Source organism: Oncorhynchus kisutch, linkage group LG4 (genome assembly GCF_002021735.2).
Source record: "Oncorhynchus kisutch isolate 150728-3 linkage group LG4, Okis_V2, whole genome shotgun sequence".
NCBI classification, from domain to species: domain Eukaryota; kingdom Metazoa; phylum Chordata; class Actinopteri; order Salmoniformes; family Salmonidae; genus Oncorhynchus; species Oncorhynchus kisutch.
Window position 1 is genome coordinate 7,769,488 of NC_034177.2, and position 15,336 is coordinate 7,784,823.

Below are 15,336 nucleotides of genomic sequence, written 5' to 3' on the forward strand. Positions count from 1 at the left end.
TACAACTCGGTTCAGCTCAGTTCAATACAACTCGGTTCAGCTCAGTTCAATACAACTCGGTTCAGCTCAGTTCAATACAACTCGGTTCAGCTCAGTTCAATACAACCCGGTTCAGCTCAGTTCAATACAACTCGGTTCAGCTCACTACAGTTCAGTACAATACAGCACACCAAAGCTCTTCTGACCTGGATTATTTTGATGTGGTTATCTGTTAAAAGTTATAGCAACTACAGGGGATATTGGGTAGATGTTATACAAACTTATATGGAATGGTATTCTGTGTTGGACATACATGATATACTGCTCAAGCTATGGGGGCCAAAGCTTTAGAAAAATAAAGAAAAGCTTTCATTAAGTTTTCATGATTTGTCAATCTAATTTTCTAAATGTCTCTCTCTAGTCTGCCTCTCCGGCCTCAACCTAGGAACTCGGGTAACAAGATCACTTCAAACTTTTGTCTTTCAACATTAATAAACAATTGAATTTGAATGGAGTCCCTTCTATCTGATACTCACTGTTTTATTTTGTTCATTCTCATCATCCAGGTGAAATGAAGAGATCGACCTCATTGTCCTTTGTGGACGTAGGAACCTGGCCCAAGGAGAAAAGGTGAGTGTCACGGACTATGTGAATAAATTGACATTATCGTTTGGTATATGAGTAGGATGTTTCTGATGTGAAATCGTACACCTGTAATGCTTACATTACACTGGTTTAGTTATTAAATGCACTACACACACAACAATGGATGGATGGATGGACTGTTTGTTTTTACCAGGTCTGGGCCTTACGGGGTATCCTTCGACATTCCTTTCGACAAAGAGGACACCCAGACGTCTACTCCCCCTGGCCATGCCATGACTCGCTCTACCAGCACAGAGGGCTTCAAGATCCACCAAATGCCCCGGGGCATGAAGAGGATCCTGTCCTTCCAGCCCATCAATGGGCAGGGCGTGGGCATTGAGGAGGAGGGCTGCCCGGACAGCCTAGCAGGCCCCGATCTGCCAAGACAGCCTGGTAGACCTCAACCCAATGGCTCCTCAGCCCTGGATGGGCATGGAAAAGGAGCAGCCATACCCAGCATGGAGGAGGCCCTGCAGATCATCCACAACATCGGGAGGAAGCCTCCACAATGCTCCCTGACGGAGGGTATCAACCATGGCTTCTTCCTGCACAGTCAAAACCGAGGAAGAGGTGTAGTCGGCCTGCACCCCAAGGCCCAACAGGAGAACATGGACCTGGACTCACTGAACACCACTAAAACCACAGAGGTGGACACAGACATCCACTTGAGAACGGAGGACATCGCCGAGATGCTGGACGAGGACTCTTCGCTGGGGGAAGCTACGAGCATAGAGCTGGACATGGACACACTCAGCCCCTGCCTCAGCAGCTCAAGCTCCGGCATCAAGATGACCAGCTTCGCAGAGCAGAAGTTCCGGAAGCTCAGCAAACCCGAATCAGGGAGAAGAACGAGCAGCAGCAGCAGCGGGGGGGGCAGCTCCCTCAAGACCACCCCCGAGGGCTCAGAACTGGGCCTCCCCCTGTCCGTCTCCTGGGCACCCACCCCAGAGCACAGCCCCGTTCATCAACAGAGCATGCCCCTTACCCAAGCCCCTCCCACTGGGCCAGCCCTGGCCCCTCCACCTAGTGACCCGGTTCAGGCCATGGCAACAGAGATGGTTCAGCTGCACATGTGCCTGGAGGAGAAGCGAAAAGCCATTGAGACGCAGAAGAAGAAGGTGGAGGCAGCGTTTACGCTTCACCGCCAGAGGATGGACCACTCCACTTTCCTGGACGTGGCCAAGAGGAAGGCTGACTGTGCCTCAGTAGGAGGAGGAGAGGAGGAAATGGGGAAGATGACTGCAGAGAAGGAGAGGAAAACTGGGAGGAGCAAAGTGGACACGCCTGACGGGGCCGAGCAGGGGCAGGCGCCCTTCGGGGTCTGCTGGCTGAAATCCCCAGGAAGAAGCACGGGAGAAGAGGGAGGTCAAGGTCCCAGCGAGGTGGATCTAGCGAACTACACACGCTCCATGGAGAAGCTCAACCACTCACTGGGCTTCCTGCAGATGGAGATGCAGCGCCTGGCCCAGCAGCAGGAGGTCATCATGGCCATGAGGGAACAACGGCATCAACAGGCCTGGGTCATTCCCCCTCCCGAGACCCAGCCCTCACCCCAGAAATATGCTCGCGCCTCTGTCCGCTCCTCCGACTCGCCCTCCCCGACAGACTCGCCTCGCTCCGCCCACCGCTCGCCCACCAGCATCAAGAGGAAGTCGCCCTCCTTCCACTCACGGAACCCCCGCACGCCTCGCCCCAGCGAGCTTAAGCTGGCGCCCTATAACCGCTGCCTGACAGCGCCCCAGTCCGTGGACAGCCTCCCCCGTCTGCGCCGTTTCTTCCCATGTCAGGCCTACATGGGGGGGGACACACCCACCGGTGAAACCCCTGAGATCGGAGACGGAGACACTGAGCATGTGCTATCCCCAGAGAGAGAGGCTGTTAGTGCATCGTCACCCTCCTCCCCAGCCAAAAACAACCAGAGAACACAACAAGGGACACTAGAGATTTCCAAGAAGGATGATGTGGAGGAGGAGAAGCACAAGTACAAAATGGAGGAGATTAAACCCGTAATAGTGTCGACCATATCTGAAGTGCTGGCCCAGCCAGTGAAAGAGTCCTTCACGGTCACCCCCACAGAGACCCCCCTTATCTCAGACATGTTTGGCCAGGCCAGAAGCAACCTGATTGAGGTGCCTCTGTACGTGCTCAAGCCCCTGGAGGGAGAGGGAATGGAGGAGAGTGAAGGCATGCAGGGGACCTATGGCGATACCGAGAAAATGTCCTGTGGCTTTTTCTTTAAGGTAGGAAGTAATAAGATACACTATGGAAGTTGTTTAGTTGTTAATAGTTATGAGAAACAGGAGGTTGGTGGCACCTTTAATTGGGGAGGATGAGCTCGTGGTAATGGCTGGAGTGGAATAAATGGAATGGTATCAAATACATCAAACACATTGGTTTCCATGTGTTTGATGCCATTTAATTTGCTCCATTCAAGCTATTATTATGAGCCGGCCTCCCCTCAGCAGCCTCCATTGGTCATTTCAATATTTCTGTCCATTTAGAGAACCCCTTTTGGCTCAAGAGTGTCCCCCAGAGGCAAATGTTCTGTATGACCTTTTTAATACGTTGCTATTTCAACTGTTTTCACTCACTGTACAGTTGGAATGGCTTTAATGTTAAGGAATATTTTCCGTCTGAATAAATCTCCAAAACAATAGCCATTACATCAGTGTGTAAATGACAGATTCTGGACATTTGGCTGCCAAAAATTACTATTTTTCCTAAGTAATTGAAGAAAAAAAACCTGTGCCCCAGTTCTATGACAAAGCAATTTGCTTTGGTTCTGTTGGCAGCCATCTTTGTTTTTTGGAAAGGAAACACTGTTTTTTAATACGAGATGAGGAATGGCTCTTTAAATAGGTCGGGCTGAGGACAACATGGTCCTTCCTATTGTGAGGACGGTAACTAGCCAGTCGTCTGTGGCTTCATCTAGGTCACGAAACTGGAGCTTGTGAATTATTCAAATGCAGCTGCTGGAAGTGGGTTGGATGTTGAGCTAGTTGTTGGATAGTTGTGAGGAGGTCACATTTGAAATCAAATGATCCGTTTTTGCACGTGGTATTGGATCTTGAGTGTGCTATAGTAAGAAACATTGGTCAGCACAGGTGATGCTAATAGGGAGAGCACCGTTCACAGTTTAGTTGTAAAATTACTTTAATACCCTCAACAAGGGGCCATTGCTCAGACTCTTAGACTAAAAACCATGCTCAATCAAATCAAATTGTATTTGTTATATATGCCCCAAATACAGTGAAATGCTTACTTTACAGGCCCTTAACCAACAACAGTGTTACGAAAATACAACCCCCCCTCCACATACACACTCAAAAAAAGTAAGAGATAAGAATAACAAATAATTAAAGAGCAGCAGATCAATTAAAAGTCTCCTTTGACAGTGCTAGCGTGTTCAGGGGGAGTCTCCACTTAAAGGGATTTTCAGTCCAGAGGAATAAGTACTGTATAATCTTGGTCTGTGAAACTGCTCCTTTAAATGTACCAGAAAAAAAAAAACACAACAACAACAACAGCTCACATTAGCCAGGGAATTCCTGGACTACGTTCAGTAGCCACACTACGTAGCAGATAGAAAATCCATGAATAGAGCCAATGGTGTTTCCTTATTCTACATGTCATGTTTGTTCTACATACAAGTTTTCTGAATTTGCGACCCTGTAGTGGGTTTCTGGCTGTGACTGACTGTCTCTGCTCGCAGGGTGATGGGAACGGGGAAGACAACATGGCTCAGAAGAGAGCTGCTCTCCTGGAGAAGAGGCTGAAGAGGGACAAGGAAACGCAGCAGAAGAAGCTGCAGCAGGAGGCGGAGCTAGAGCGGAAGAAGGAGGAGTCACGGTACATACTATGTATTCCCTTCCACCACACACGTGCTCTCATACATATATGCAAATCCACGTCCAGACACTCCCATTTGATTGTAGAGGAAACTTAAACAACAAAAAATAAGTTGTTTTAAAAGCCTGTCATACATTGTATCATGCCTTTTTTAAATGTTAATTAATCAAATTGTATTTGTCAAAGTACATCAAATGGTGATGTAATGGATTGAAGTACATTTACTACTGATTGTTTGGTCTCATCTCTCAACAATTACATCCCATAGTTTATGTACGATTACGTCTCGGTCATAGTTTTAGCTGTTCTTCATCTAGTATAATCTACTGTCTTCTATTGACGCTCATAAACGACCATTCCTCTTCCCTCTCAGAGTGAAGGCGGAGGAAGAGCACGCGAGGAAGGAAGATGAGAAAAGTCGCCGGGAGTTAATCAAGCAGGAGTACCTGAGGAGGAAGCAGCTCAAGCTCATGGAGGACATGGACACGGTGATGAAGCCGCAGCGGCCGCCCGGCGCCAAGCATAGGAGAGCCCGGCCCAGGTCCATCCACCGGGACAGCATGGACTCCTCCAGATCCCCGGCCAGGGCAGCAGGTAACCGTGGAGACGACCTCTCTCAAGAGTCAGGAGTCAATGGTGGTGTTGTGTTGGCGTTGCGATTGTGCCTGAGCATGCCACCTGTGATAAAACACTTTCTATGCAGCTCAGTGCCTCCTGTGATAACACTGTTTCTATGCAGCTCAGTGCCTCCTGTGATAACACTGTTTCTATGCAGCTCAGTGCCTCCTGTGATAACACTGTTTCTATGCAGCTCAGTGCCTCCTGTGATAACACTGTTTCTATGCAGCTCAGTGCCTCCTGTGATAACACTGTTTCTATGCAGCTCAGTGCCTCCTGTGATAACACTGTTTCTATGCAGCTCAGTGCCTCCTGTGATAACACTGTTTCTATGCAGCTCAGTGCCTCCTGTGATAACACTGTTTCTATGCAGCTCAGTGCCTCCTGTGATAACACTGTTTCTATGCAGCTCAGTGCCTCCTGTGATAACACTGTTTCTATGCAGCTCAGTGCCTCCTGTGATAACACTGTTTCTATGCAGCTCAGTGCCTCCTGTGATAACACTGTTTCTATGCAGCTCAGTGCCTCCTGTGATAACACTGTTTCTATGCAGCTCAGTGCCTCCTGTGATAAAACACTGTTTCTATGCAGCTCAGTGCCTCCTGTGATAACACTGTTTCTATGCAGCTCAGTGCCTCCTGTGATAAAACACTGTTTCTATGCAGCTCAGTGCCTCCTGTGATAAAACACTGTTTCTCTGCAGCTCAGCTTGGCTTCTTATGGCAAACCAGAGACTGTTATAGTTGTAGTAGAGATATGCATGCCATCTACTAGTGCTACTATCCATTTGCATTGCTTCCTTGTGAAAGCATCTCATTTTAAATGCAGTAGTTAACCCTGACGGATTTCTTAACTGCTTTGCCAAACCAATTTGACTCATTTGAGCTTGTAATGTGTTGCATGAATCGATCTCTGGTAGTCTGGCAAAGACACTTCATTATGCTATGTGGGACTCTGGGTGGGTTCCTAGGCAACCAATGTCCGTTTTTAACTATGAAAGTGAACTCCAAATCAGCAGGTGTGTTTTAGTTTGTGCACATCAGATGATGCTGCAGATAGTCGTGACAAGGTGGGCACAAAGTGTGACGGACGGCATCGTGTCTGTGATCGTGGTGTAACTTTGTGGTCCAGTCTTTGGCCAAACTTGTGTTTCACATCTAGGTTTCACAACCTCGTGTTTTTTCAGTGCCCAGCTTGTCTCTGGCCTCTCTCAACCTGGGGGACAACTTGTCTCTGGCCTCTCTCAACCTGGGGGACAGCTTGTCTCTGGCCTCTCTCAACCTGGGGGACAGCGACACTGTGCAATCTGAGAAGAGAACACCAAGGTAAGACACCTTTCTGTTTACAGTATATAAAAATGATTCATATGTAGGCGTACTTGAATTTCATCTTAACATTTCTTCTACTCTTAAGTAGTGAATCCTAACTTGACCTTTCAATTTGACTTAAGTGTAAATTAGGATTCGTCCTAAAATTACACGATTGACACTGTTTCATTGAACTTGAGTATCACTTCTGACCTACTTTGCTAACCCCTTTCTCCCACCAACAGCTTTTAACCCAGCTAACATGTTCTATATTCTCTGCACTCTTCCTTTCTTACCTACCCTCTCTTTCTTTACCTACCCTCTCTTTCTTTACCTACCCTCTCTTTCTTTACCTACCCTCTCTTTCTTACCTACCCTCTCTTTCTTACCTACCCTCTCTTTCTTTACCTACCCTCTCTTTCTTACCTACCCTCTCTTTCTTACCTACCCTCTCTTTCTTACCTACCCTCTCTTTCTTACCTACCCTCTCTTTCTTTACCTACCCTCTCTTTCTTTACCTACCCTCTCTTTCTTACCTACCCTCTCTTTCTTACCTACCCTCTCTTTCTTTACCTACCCTCTCTTTCTTACCTACCCTCTCTTTCTTACCTACCCTCTCTTTCTTACCTACCCTCTCTTTCTTACCTACCCTATCTTTCTTTACCTACCCTCTCTTTCTTACCTACCCTCTTCTTACCTACCCTCTTTCTTACCTACCCTCTCTTTTCTTACCTACCCTCTCTTTTCTTACCTACCCTCTCTTACCTACCCCCTCTTTTCTTACCTACCCCCTCTTTTCTTACCTACCCTCTCTTTTCTTACCTACCCTCTCTTTTCTTACCTACCCTCTCTTTTCTTACCTACCCTCTCTTTTCTTACCTACCCTCTCTTACCTACCCCCTCTTTTCTTACCTACCCTCTCTTTTCTTACCTACCCTCTCTTACCTACCCCCTCTTTTCTTACCTACCCCCTCTTTTCTTACCTACCCCCTCTTTTCTTACCTACCCTCTCTTTTCTTACCTACCCTCTCTTTTCTTACCTACCCTCTCTTTTCTTACCTACCCTCTCTTACCTACCCCCTCTTTTCTTACCTACCCTCTCTTTTCTTACCTACCCTCTCTTTTCTTACCTACCCTCTCTTTTCTTACCTACCCTCTCTTTTCTTACCTACCCTCTCTTTTCCTACCTACCCTCTCTTTTCTTACCTACCCTCTCTTTTCTTACCTACCCTTTCTTTACTTACCTACTCTCTCTTACCTACCCTCTCTTTTCCTACCTACCCTCTCCTTTTCTTACGTACCCTCTCTTTTCTTACGTACTCTCTCTTTGAACTCCTAATGTTCTGGAACTGTCAGAAGTGCCAGCTTACACTCTGGCAGTCTGTGCTTCTTACTGAGCTCTCCTAAACTGAGAAGGAGAAGGTTAGTTCCTGGGGTAGTAGTTTAAACCTGAAGCCACCTCACTCTCCCAGCTTCTGTAGATGTGTAGCTCAGTTGGTAGAGCATGGTGCTTGCAATGCTAGGGTTGTGGGTTTGATTCCCACGGGGGACCAGTATGACTCACTACTGTTTAGTGGCTCTGGATAAGAGTGTCTGCTAAATGACTAAAATGTAAATGTAAGAACGTGAGTTCTAATGGCAAGTCGTAAGACACTGGGCCAATACCAAGTACAGGGCTATGTTCATTAGGGCGTGCAAAGGAGCACGTTTGCAATGTTTTCATCCGTTTGGTGCCTAATGAACGTGAACCATGTGATGCCTCATGGTCCCACCAAAACCCTTCACTGTGACCTTGTCAGATCTCGCCATCAACTGCTGCTTTAATGCTTGTTGCCCTCTCTACACAAAACAGGGAATATCCCTGCCTATATTCCACTTGCTGCATTCACTAACAGACCGTCACCTCTTCCCCATGCTAAGTCTGTCTCAACCAGATGTGCTGGTTGAGATATATAGGTGTTTGTAGTAACTATCCCCATAGAGTACTTGATTTCATCACATTGCTTCACAGTTGTTTGAAGTCTAAGAAAACGGAGTCACGTACATTTTGTGCGGCTGAATTTTTTTGGAACGCGACTCAAAACGGACCACCAACGGCTCCGTTTGCTTAGACTGTGTAGAGCTTTTGAGAACGCTTGTACTTGGTATACAAAAAAACAGTACTGGCCAAAGCCCATCCCTGTCACAATTATCAAATTTTTAGGGTAGACACTGTTTGTACGTTGCACACACACAGCCTGTACTGAAACCCTTAAAGAGGCTATACTCTACATATGAGGTAACAATGCTTTACCCGTGGAGAGAGGTGACCTAAGTGTGTGTGTGTGTGTGTCAGGCCTGATTCTGCAGATGGTTTTCTGTCCCCTTGTCGATCTGGGAGCCGGACTGGGGAGGACGATTGGGAGAATGGCTCCACTGCCTCATCTGTGAAGTCAAACACTGAGTACACCGGTGGGTGGTCACCTCATCGCCACTAAGACACATTTATTAGCTGTGTTTATAATTGATCTTGATTATCTCTGTGAAGTTCTGAAATACAACGGGACATGCTGTTTATGACATCTGATTTTGATTTTGTGTCCAATTCATCATTTCAAATCGCTATCATATTTTTTCATATTTAAAATTTTAATACCACTAACAGCTTGAGTTACGTTTTTGTCACTCTGCACTAGGGTAGGAACATTCTGATAACTTAACCAAAACACCCTGGTTTTCCAGAATTCCAGGTTGGCGGATTCCCAGATGTTCTGCTTATTCTCTCTCGATTCCAGGAATCTTCCAACCGGAATTTCTGAGAAACCAGTGCATTTTGGGAAAGTTACTGGAATTTCTGAGAAACCAGTGCATTTTGGGAAAGTTACTGCAATTTTGCGAACCCCTACTCTGCACATTTGGTTGAGTAACATGTTGAATCTAACGTGCATATATGATTGTTGTGCATTATTTATTGATTTTGACTTGAGACAAGCACAAACAGAGTGTAATTAACTCAGCAAAATTTCAGTCTGAAATGATCAAGAAGAGGATGATGATAGCGTAGAAGGCCCTTGGTCTTGAGATTCCATGATGAAGGATGTTAAGATGACGCCTATAAATGATTTACTGACAAACTGCTGGCACAACCTCCGAGGCCCTTGGTAGAGTGGTTGCTATGACGATTGATCATCCTTTTTTTCCCCCTTGGTGTGCACAGGGCCCAAACTGTACAAGGAGCCGAGTGCCAAATCAAACAAGCATATAATCCAGAACGCGCTAGCCCACTGCTGCCTGGCGGGCAAGGTCAACGAAGGTCAGAAGAACAAGATTGTGGAGGTAATCTGGTCATTCTATTTCTACAGTGTTGGTCATCTTAATGTACAGCTCATCAATACAATAAAGTAACTTCTCAGATTAATGGTTTTCATTTGATCATGGTGATATTTACATGACTTTAAGTTGCTTTGGATAAAAGTCTGCTAAATGGCAAATTATAATAGATGATTTACGAAGAATATGCAGATTAGTGTTCATATTCAAAACTGACATTTTTACCTCCAGAAGTCACTGTATTTTTTTTAAAAGCAGCAAGAGGTCACAATGAAAATCATCACGACACGTCTGTTGTCTTGTATGATGATGATCATTTATTTGCTTCGCTTTTGCAGGAAATGGAGAAATCCGAAGCCAACAACTTCCTGGTGTTGTTCAGGGACGGGGGTTGCCAGTTCCGCTCCCTGTACGTATACAGCCCCGAAACTGACGAGGCCACCAAGTTGACGGGCATCGGGCCCAAGAGTATTATGAGCAAGATGATCGAGGGCCTCTACAAGTACAATTCGGACAGGAAGCAGTTCAGCCAGATTCCCGCCAAGACCATGTCGGCGAGTGTGGATGCCATCACGATCCACGGCCACCTATGGCAAACCAGGAAACCAGCCACCCCCAAGAAAGCGTTACCTGCCAAGTCCTAATGGAACTTACCGTATACTCCCAGCCACCCCCGCCATTTCTCTTCAAATTGAACGGTCCACATTCAATTTGCACTTCACTGTAAATTTCCATGAGGATTCAGCACCTGCAATGCCAGTTAGACGAACGCATACTTCTTTATTATCTCTCTCTCTCTCTCTTTCTCTCTTTTTCTCTCTCTTTCTCTCTCTCTCTTTTTCTCTCTCTCTCTTTCTCTCTCTCTCTTCATTCCTGTCCATTTTCCTTTTGAAATTCCAAACTGGACACGGGGACTCAGTTAAAGAAATGCACAACTGGAATGTGAAAACACTATTTAATATGTGTAAATGAATGTCACTGATCGGTTTAGTGTAAGAGATTTGTCTGATTTCGAGTAATTTTATTACAGCACGCGTGTGTGTGTTTTTTTTTTTTTTTTGCCCAAAGAGAGACGAAAAGGAGAAGGGTACCTACAATGTTTTATCAGGGACACTAAAGCACTGAATGTTACTCATCTGTTGAAATGGTGTGGCCTTAAGCTTGTTTTCTTTCTTTCTTTCTTTCGTCAGTGCAATAAGCTGATTGTAAAACTATACCTTAGAGGATTTTTTTCCATGTTGTCGGGTTCAAATGCAACATACGTCTGCATAAAGCTATACACAAGATTGAGGGCAAAAAAAAGTGAAATACCTTGCAGCAAGCATACAGCTAGCGTTATCCTCACAAATCATCTATAAGTCCGATATAGTATTCCACAACTACGCCGAGTCTATTTCTATCTGGGTTTTTTTATAGCTTCTTCCTCCTCTTATAGTGTTAAACCAGACTGAACTTCCTTAATGCTGTGGGTTCAGAGCAGGTTTGTGAACCAAAAATAAACTCAAATCTATGTTATCTCCTTTCAATTGTCACAAAAATGGACGCAGATTTGGTGAAATATCAGATAGGTCTGTCCGTAATGATTTGGACCATTTTTGAAAATGCGTTTAGATTTAGTATTACAAATTGTGGCCATAAATTCATTATATAGAACATTGTTTTAAAGGATTTAGATTTGTGTACTTTGAAATATGGAATGGCTGATAAACAGTAGTTATCGTTCATTTTGTTTCAGTTGATTAGTAGACCTCCCAAACGTTTTCAGAATCCTCTCCTTTTAAAACTCTCAATGTCAAATGACTTATCACACCAGGCTACAGTGACATTAGGATACTGCTTGACACCAGGCTACGGTGACATTAGGATACTGCTTGACACCAGGCTACAGTGACATTAGGATACTGCTTGACACCAGGCTACGGTGACATTAGGATACTGCTTGACACCAGGCTACAGTGACATTAGGATACTGCTTGACACCAGGCTACGGTGACATTAGGATACTGCTTGACACCAGGCTACAGTGACATTAGGATACTGCTTGACACCAGGCTACGGTGACATTAGGATACTGCTTGACACCAGGCTACGGTGACATTAGGATACTGCTTGACACCAGGCTACGGTGACCTTCGAATACTGCTTGACACCAGGCTACGGTGACATTAGGATACTGCTTGACACCAGGCTACGGTGACATTAGGATACGGCTTATTTATTATTTTGCACATTCATCATGAATAGAAAAATCCAAATATGTCCTTTTCATTTTAAGTCAATTAAAATTTGTGGTAGATGCCACACTTCTTCTCTTCGATAAACATACTCTGGTAAGGTAAAGTACTTTTGATAAAGTACTTTTTTAGAGACCTGTGAAGGCAGAATGTGACAGACTTTTAGTACATACGGGTAGAGTCTTCAACACGTTCCTTTCCGTCTTTAAAACTACTCGAAAGGAGCCTCCTCGAGCAACAACTTATGAAGGTTGGGGATGAAAATATCTGACGACAAATACTATACGCACACACATTGGTGTTTGGTTTTCACAGGGATATATTTAAGGAATTACCAAAAGAGGAGTTGCATATGTCTCTGGAAATGTAACGATTATTATCACGTTTTTATGAAGTTCCAGGAATTTTGTAGAAAGGGATGTTACAGTGGGACCACTGTCACAGTTGTTGTATTTGACTGTTTAAGGTCAAGATGAATGGCTATTTAATTGTTTAAATGGGTATAAGTGGACATTGTGCAGGGCTGCCGTAAATTCATCTGTCCATCACTCCTGACAAAGAACTGCTTCCATGTTGTTTATCAGACGCTGTGCTGTCATTCAACCTACTGCTGAACTTTGTAGGTTTGGTTTGTTTTGCATTGAATAAAATGAAGCGTGTCCTCAAAGTGTTCGTTCCTCAATTGTCATGTAAATATTCTCCCTGGATAATCAGCGGTGAAAATTTCCCAGGTTTTCTGGAAATCCCTTTAGGAAAATTCCCAGAGTTTAGAATGGAATATGCAGGAAATCCATTACCAGGAATTTGGGGAAAGTTACCACGATTTTGCAACCGTAATAACCAGTCATAAGAAACTAAGGTCACAGATTGTCTCCTGCCTTGCTCCATCAGTATTGTTCAAGACAATTCTCTTGAGGATTGCTGTAATTATAATGCTTTGTGCAATGGAAATAGGTGATATATTGCTAGGTGATATCCCCCAACGCATACTGCAATAACTCCAAAATCAACCCTTATTTTACCCAATGGGACTAAAATATATATATATATATATATATATACAATGGCTTTAGGTTATAAATGTACGATCAGAAAATCTGATAAAATGTAGGTTTTATGATTAAGTCTATACGTACTTTCTTATGCAATTGTGCATTTTGTCAATCTTAAAAAATATTCGTTCCACAAACGGCACACCTTCCAATTGCCAAGGGATTTTATGCCCTTCCCTGCCATTGTCTTCCTCTATTCCACTGCATCTAACGGCTGGAACATGCTAGATAATGTCTGGAAAAGCAATTGCCAGGGATGTAAACAGTTGCAATGCCGTTATTAAGGGACTAAGTGACAATATATATGAATTGCGTGAGCTGACTGTGATCGAGCTGAAAGTTGTTGAGCGGACCGCGGGATGCACCGTCGTAGGTGTGTGAAACCGCAGCGTATCTTCCGGTTGATTGGTGGCTTGCTGCTGTGCACTTGGCAACCGGAGGTTGTGTATAGGCTACTAGAAATACGGTGGGAAAGCGAGAGAAAAAACAAACGAAGATTTGTATAAAATATCCTTGCTAAAATACATTGTAAACGTTCTCATCTGCTGGCGAACCTGCGGATTACATTCGCAATTTATGTGACGTTATTTGTAGGGATAAACAGGTGAGAAGGTTGCATTTGTTTTTGGGTGGCGGCTGTTGGTGGTTGATAGTGTGTTTTTATTCCTGCAGCTCAATCAATACATGCTTTGCTAACCGGCTCTATAAACGTGATGCATTCTATTATCTAGCATGGTTATTTAGTAGGCTATCTGTCACTTGTTCCTGGTGCTAGCCTACTCGGCTATAATAATCATTGTACGTGTGCAGTGCTAATGTCTATGCCAGCGACAAGTCAGGTAGCACACATAAGGTAAGTTGTTTAGCTACTCAACCAGCAGTCATGTGTAGCCCACAGTAGATGTTTGCAATGCAAATGAATCAACAGACCGCTTTTGGCTGGTGCCACTGATTTCAGATAGTATGGTGTAAACATGGAAGGTAGAGAGAGGATGATGTACCCGTGTTTACAACTTGTACTCCGATGGCAGGCCTTTATAACTAGGTGTTGCAGAATGTAGTTCTCCTTACCACAGCATTGAATGTAGACCTGGTACTAGGCCATATCTTTTACAGTTTTTGGTTCATAATTTTGCTTTCCCTTGACAACATCTTAATCTTTCCCCCTGACAATCCTCTTGAGTTTATTGACACACACACCTATGCTTGTTTTTCATCAATCACATTATATTGGTAATACTAGTACCACGTTTAAAACACATCGCAAAGGAAAATACAAGTCAAGGCTTACTAACGAACAGTGGTAAGAAGCTCCCCCAAGATGTCTGTAGGCCTATTAGGAAGAAACCTTCTAAGGGGTAGGAAACTATTGTGCATGGTTACTAGGTCTAGCAAAAAGTTTTGCCCAATGACCTCTGAAAACCCGCCCAGAAGGCCTTAAAACTTGCCCCCCAAAATGATTTTGAAACTGGGTGGTTCGAGCCCTGAATGCTGATTGGCTGACAGCTGTGGTATATCAGACCGTATACTACAGGTATGACGTTTATTTTTACTGCTTTAATTACGCTGGTAATCCGTTTTTAAAAGCAATAAGGTACCTCGGAGTGTGTGGTATATGACCAATATACCACGGCTAAGTGCTGTATCCAGGCACTCAGCGTGGCGTCGTGGTTAAGAACAGCTCTTAGCCGTGGTATATTGGCCATATACCACACCCCCTTGTGCCTTATTGCGTGAAATAAATCCATTTTGCGCATGTGCATAACTATAGGTCAATCCGACAGCAGAGTTTGAGTGATAAAAGTTGGACAGAGGATCTTGAAATCTCTGTGAAGAAACACTTGGACGAACTTCAAGAAATGAATGTTTGGTGATTTTCGGGTAATTGTGCCATTATTATGGGCCAGATGTTAAGACTACAAAACAGTTATAAATGGATTATTTGCGAGATTGATTTGTTATTTCAATACGCATAGATTACGGACTAAAATCTGGGTTTATAATTGCAATTCAATTTTGCCATGGTTTGCTGAGCTAGATGCAGGAAGCCTATAGTCCCTGATAGGACATCTAATTTCAGGGAAAAATCCACGATAAAACTGACATTAAAATATGGACAATGATACATTTGCGATAGATCTATGATCATAATTCATAACTTCCAATTGAATTAATTTAACATGGCCATGAATAATTGCATAATAACGCAAGGCTACAACAAACTCAAACGGAGTTACAGGCTATTTATTCAATCCGTTTGCCAGCTCCAGGTAGGATACACATGTGGCACGAATTGATTTGCAACGACTCCAGTAATATCATAATTTCAATATGTATTTATTG

The 15,336-nt window shown here is 44.2% G+C and overlaps 2 protein-coding genes across 2 annotated transcripts in view; both read left to right on the forward strand.

Annotated features, from left to right (window-relative positions):
• The window catches only part of LOC109889016 (calmodulin-regulated spectrin-associated protein 2), a 109,430-nt gene extending 96,822 nt beyond the window's left edge, over positions 1-12,608 (forward strand). Inside the window, exons 9-17 of the mRNA XM_020480158.2 lie at positions 401-432; positions 546-609; positions 779-2,864; positions 4,337-4,473; positions 4,847-5,067; positions 6,278-6,416; positions 8,734-8,849; positions 9,595-9,713; positions 10,046-12,608. Of these exons, the coding sequence (XP_020335747.2) occupies positions 401-432; positions 546-609; positions 779-2,864; positions 4,337-4,473; positions 4,847-5,067; positions 6,278-6,416; positions 8,734-8,849; positions 9,595-9,713; positions 10,046-10,351 (3,220 nt within the window). The 3' untranslated portion in view covers positions 10,352-12,608. The remainder of the gene's footprint in view (positions 1-400; positions 433-545; positions 610-778; positions 2,865-4,336; positions 4,474-4,846; positions 5,068-6,277; positions 6,417-8,733; positions 8,850-9,594; positions 9,714-10,045) is intronic.
• A 575-nt stretch (positions 12,609-13,183) lies between these two features.
• LOC109888505 (WD repeat-containing protein 47-like) overlaps positions 13,184-15,336 on the forward strand; it is a 33,954-nt gene continuing 31,801 nt past the window's right edge. The window contains 1 exon segment of the mRNA XM_020479677.2: positions 13,184-13,597. The gene's annotated coding sequence lies outside the window, so the exon portion shown is untranslated.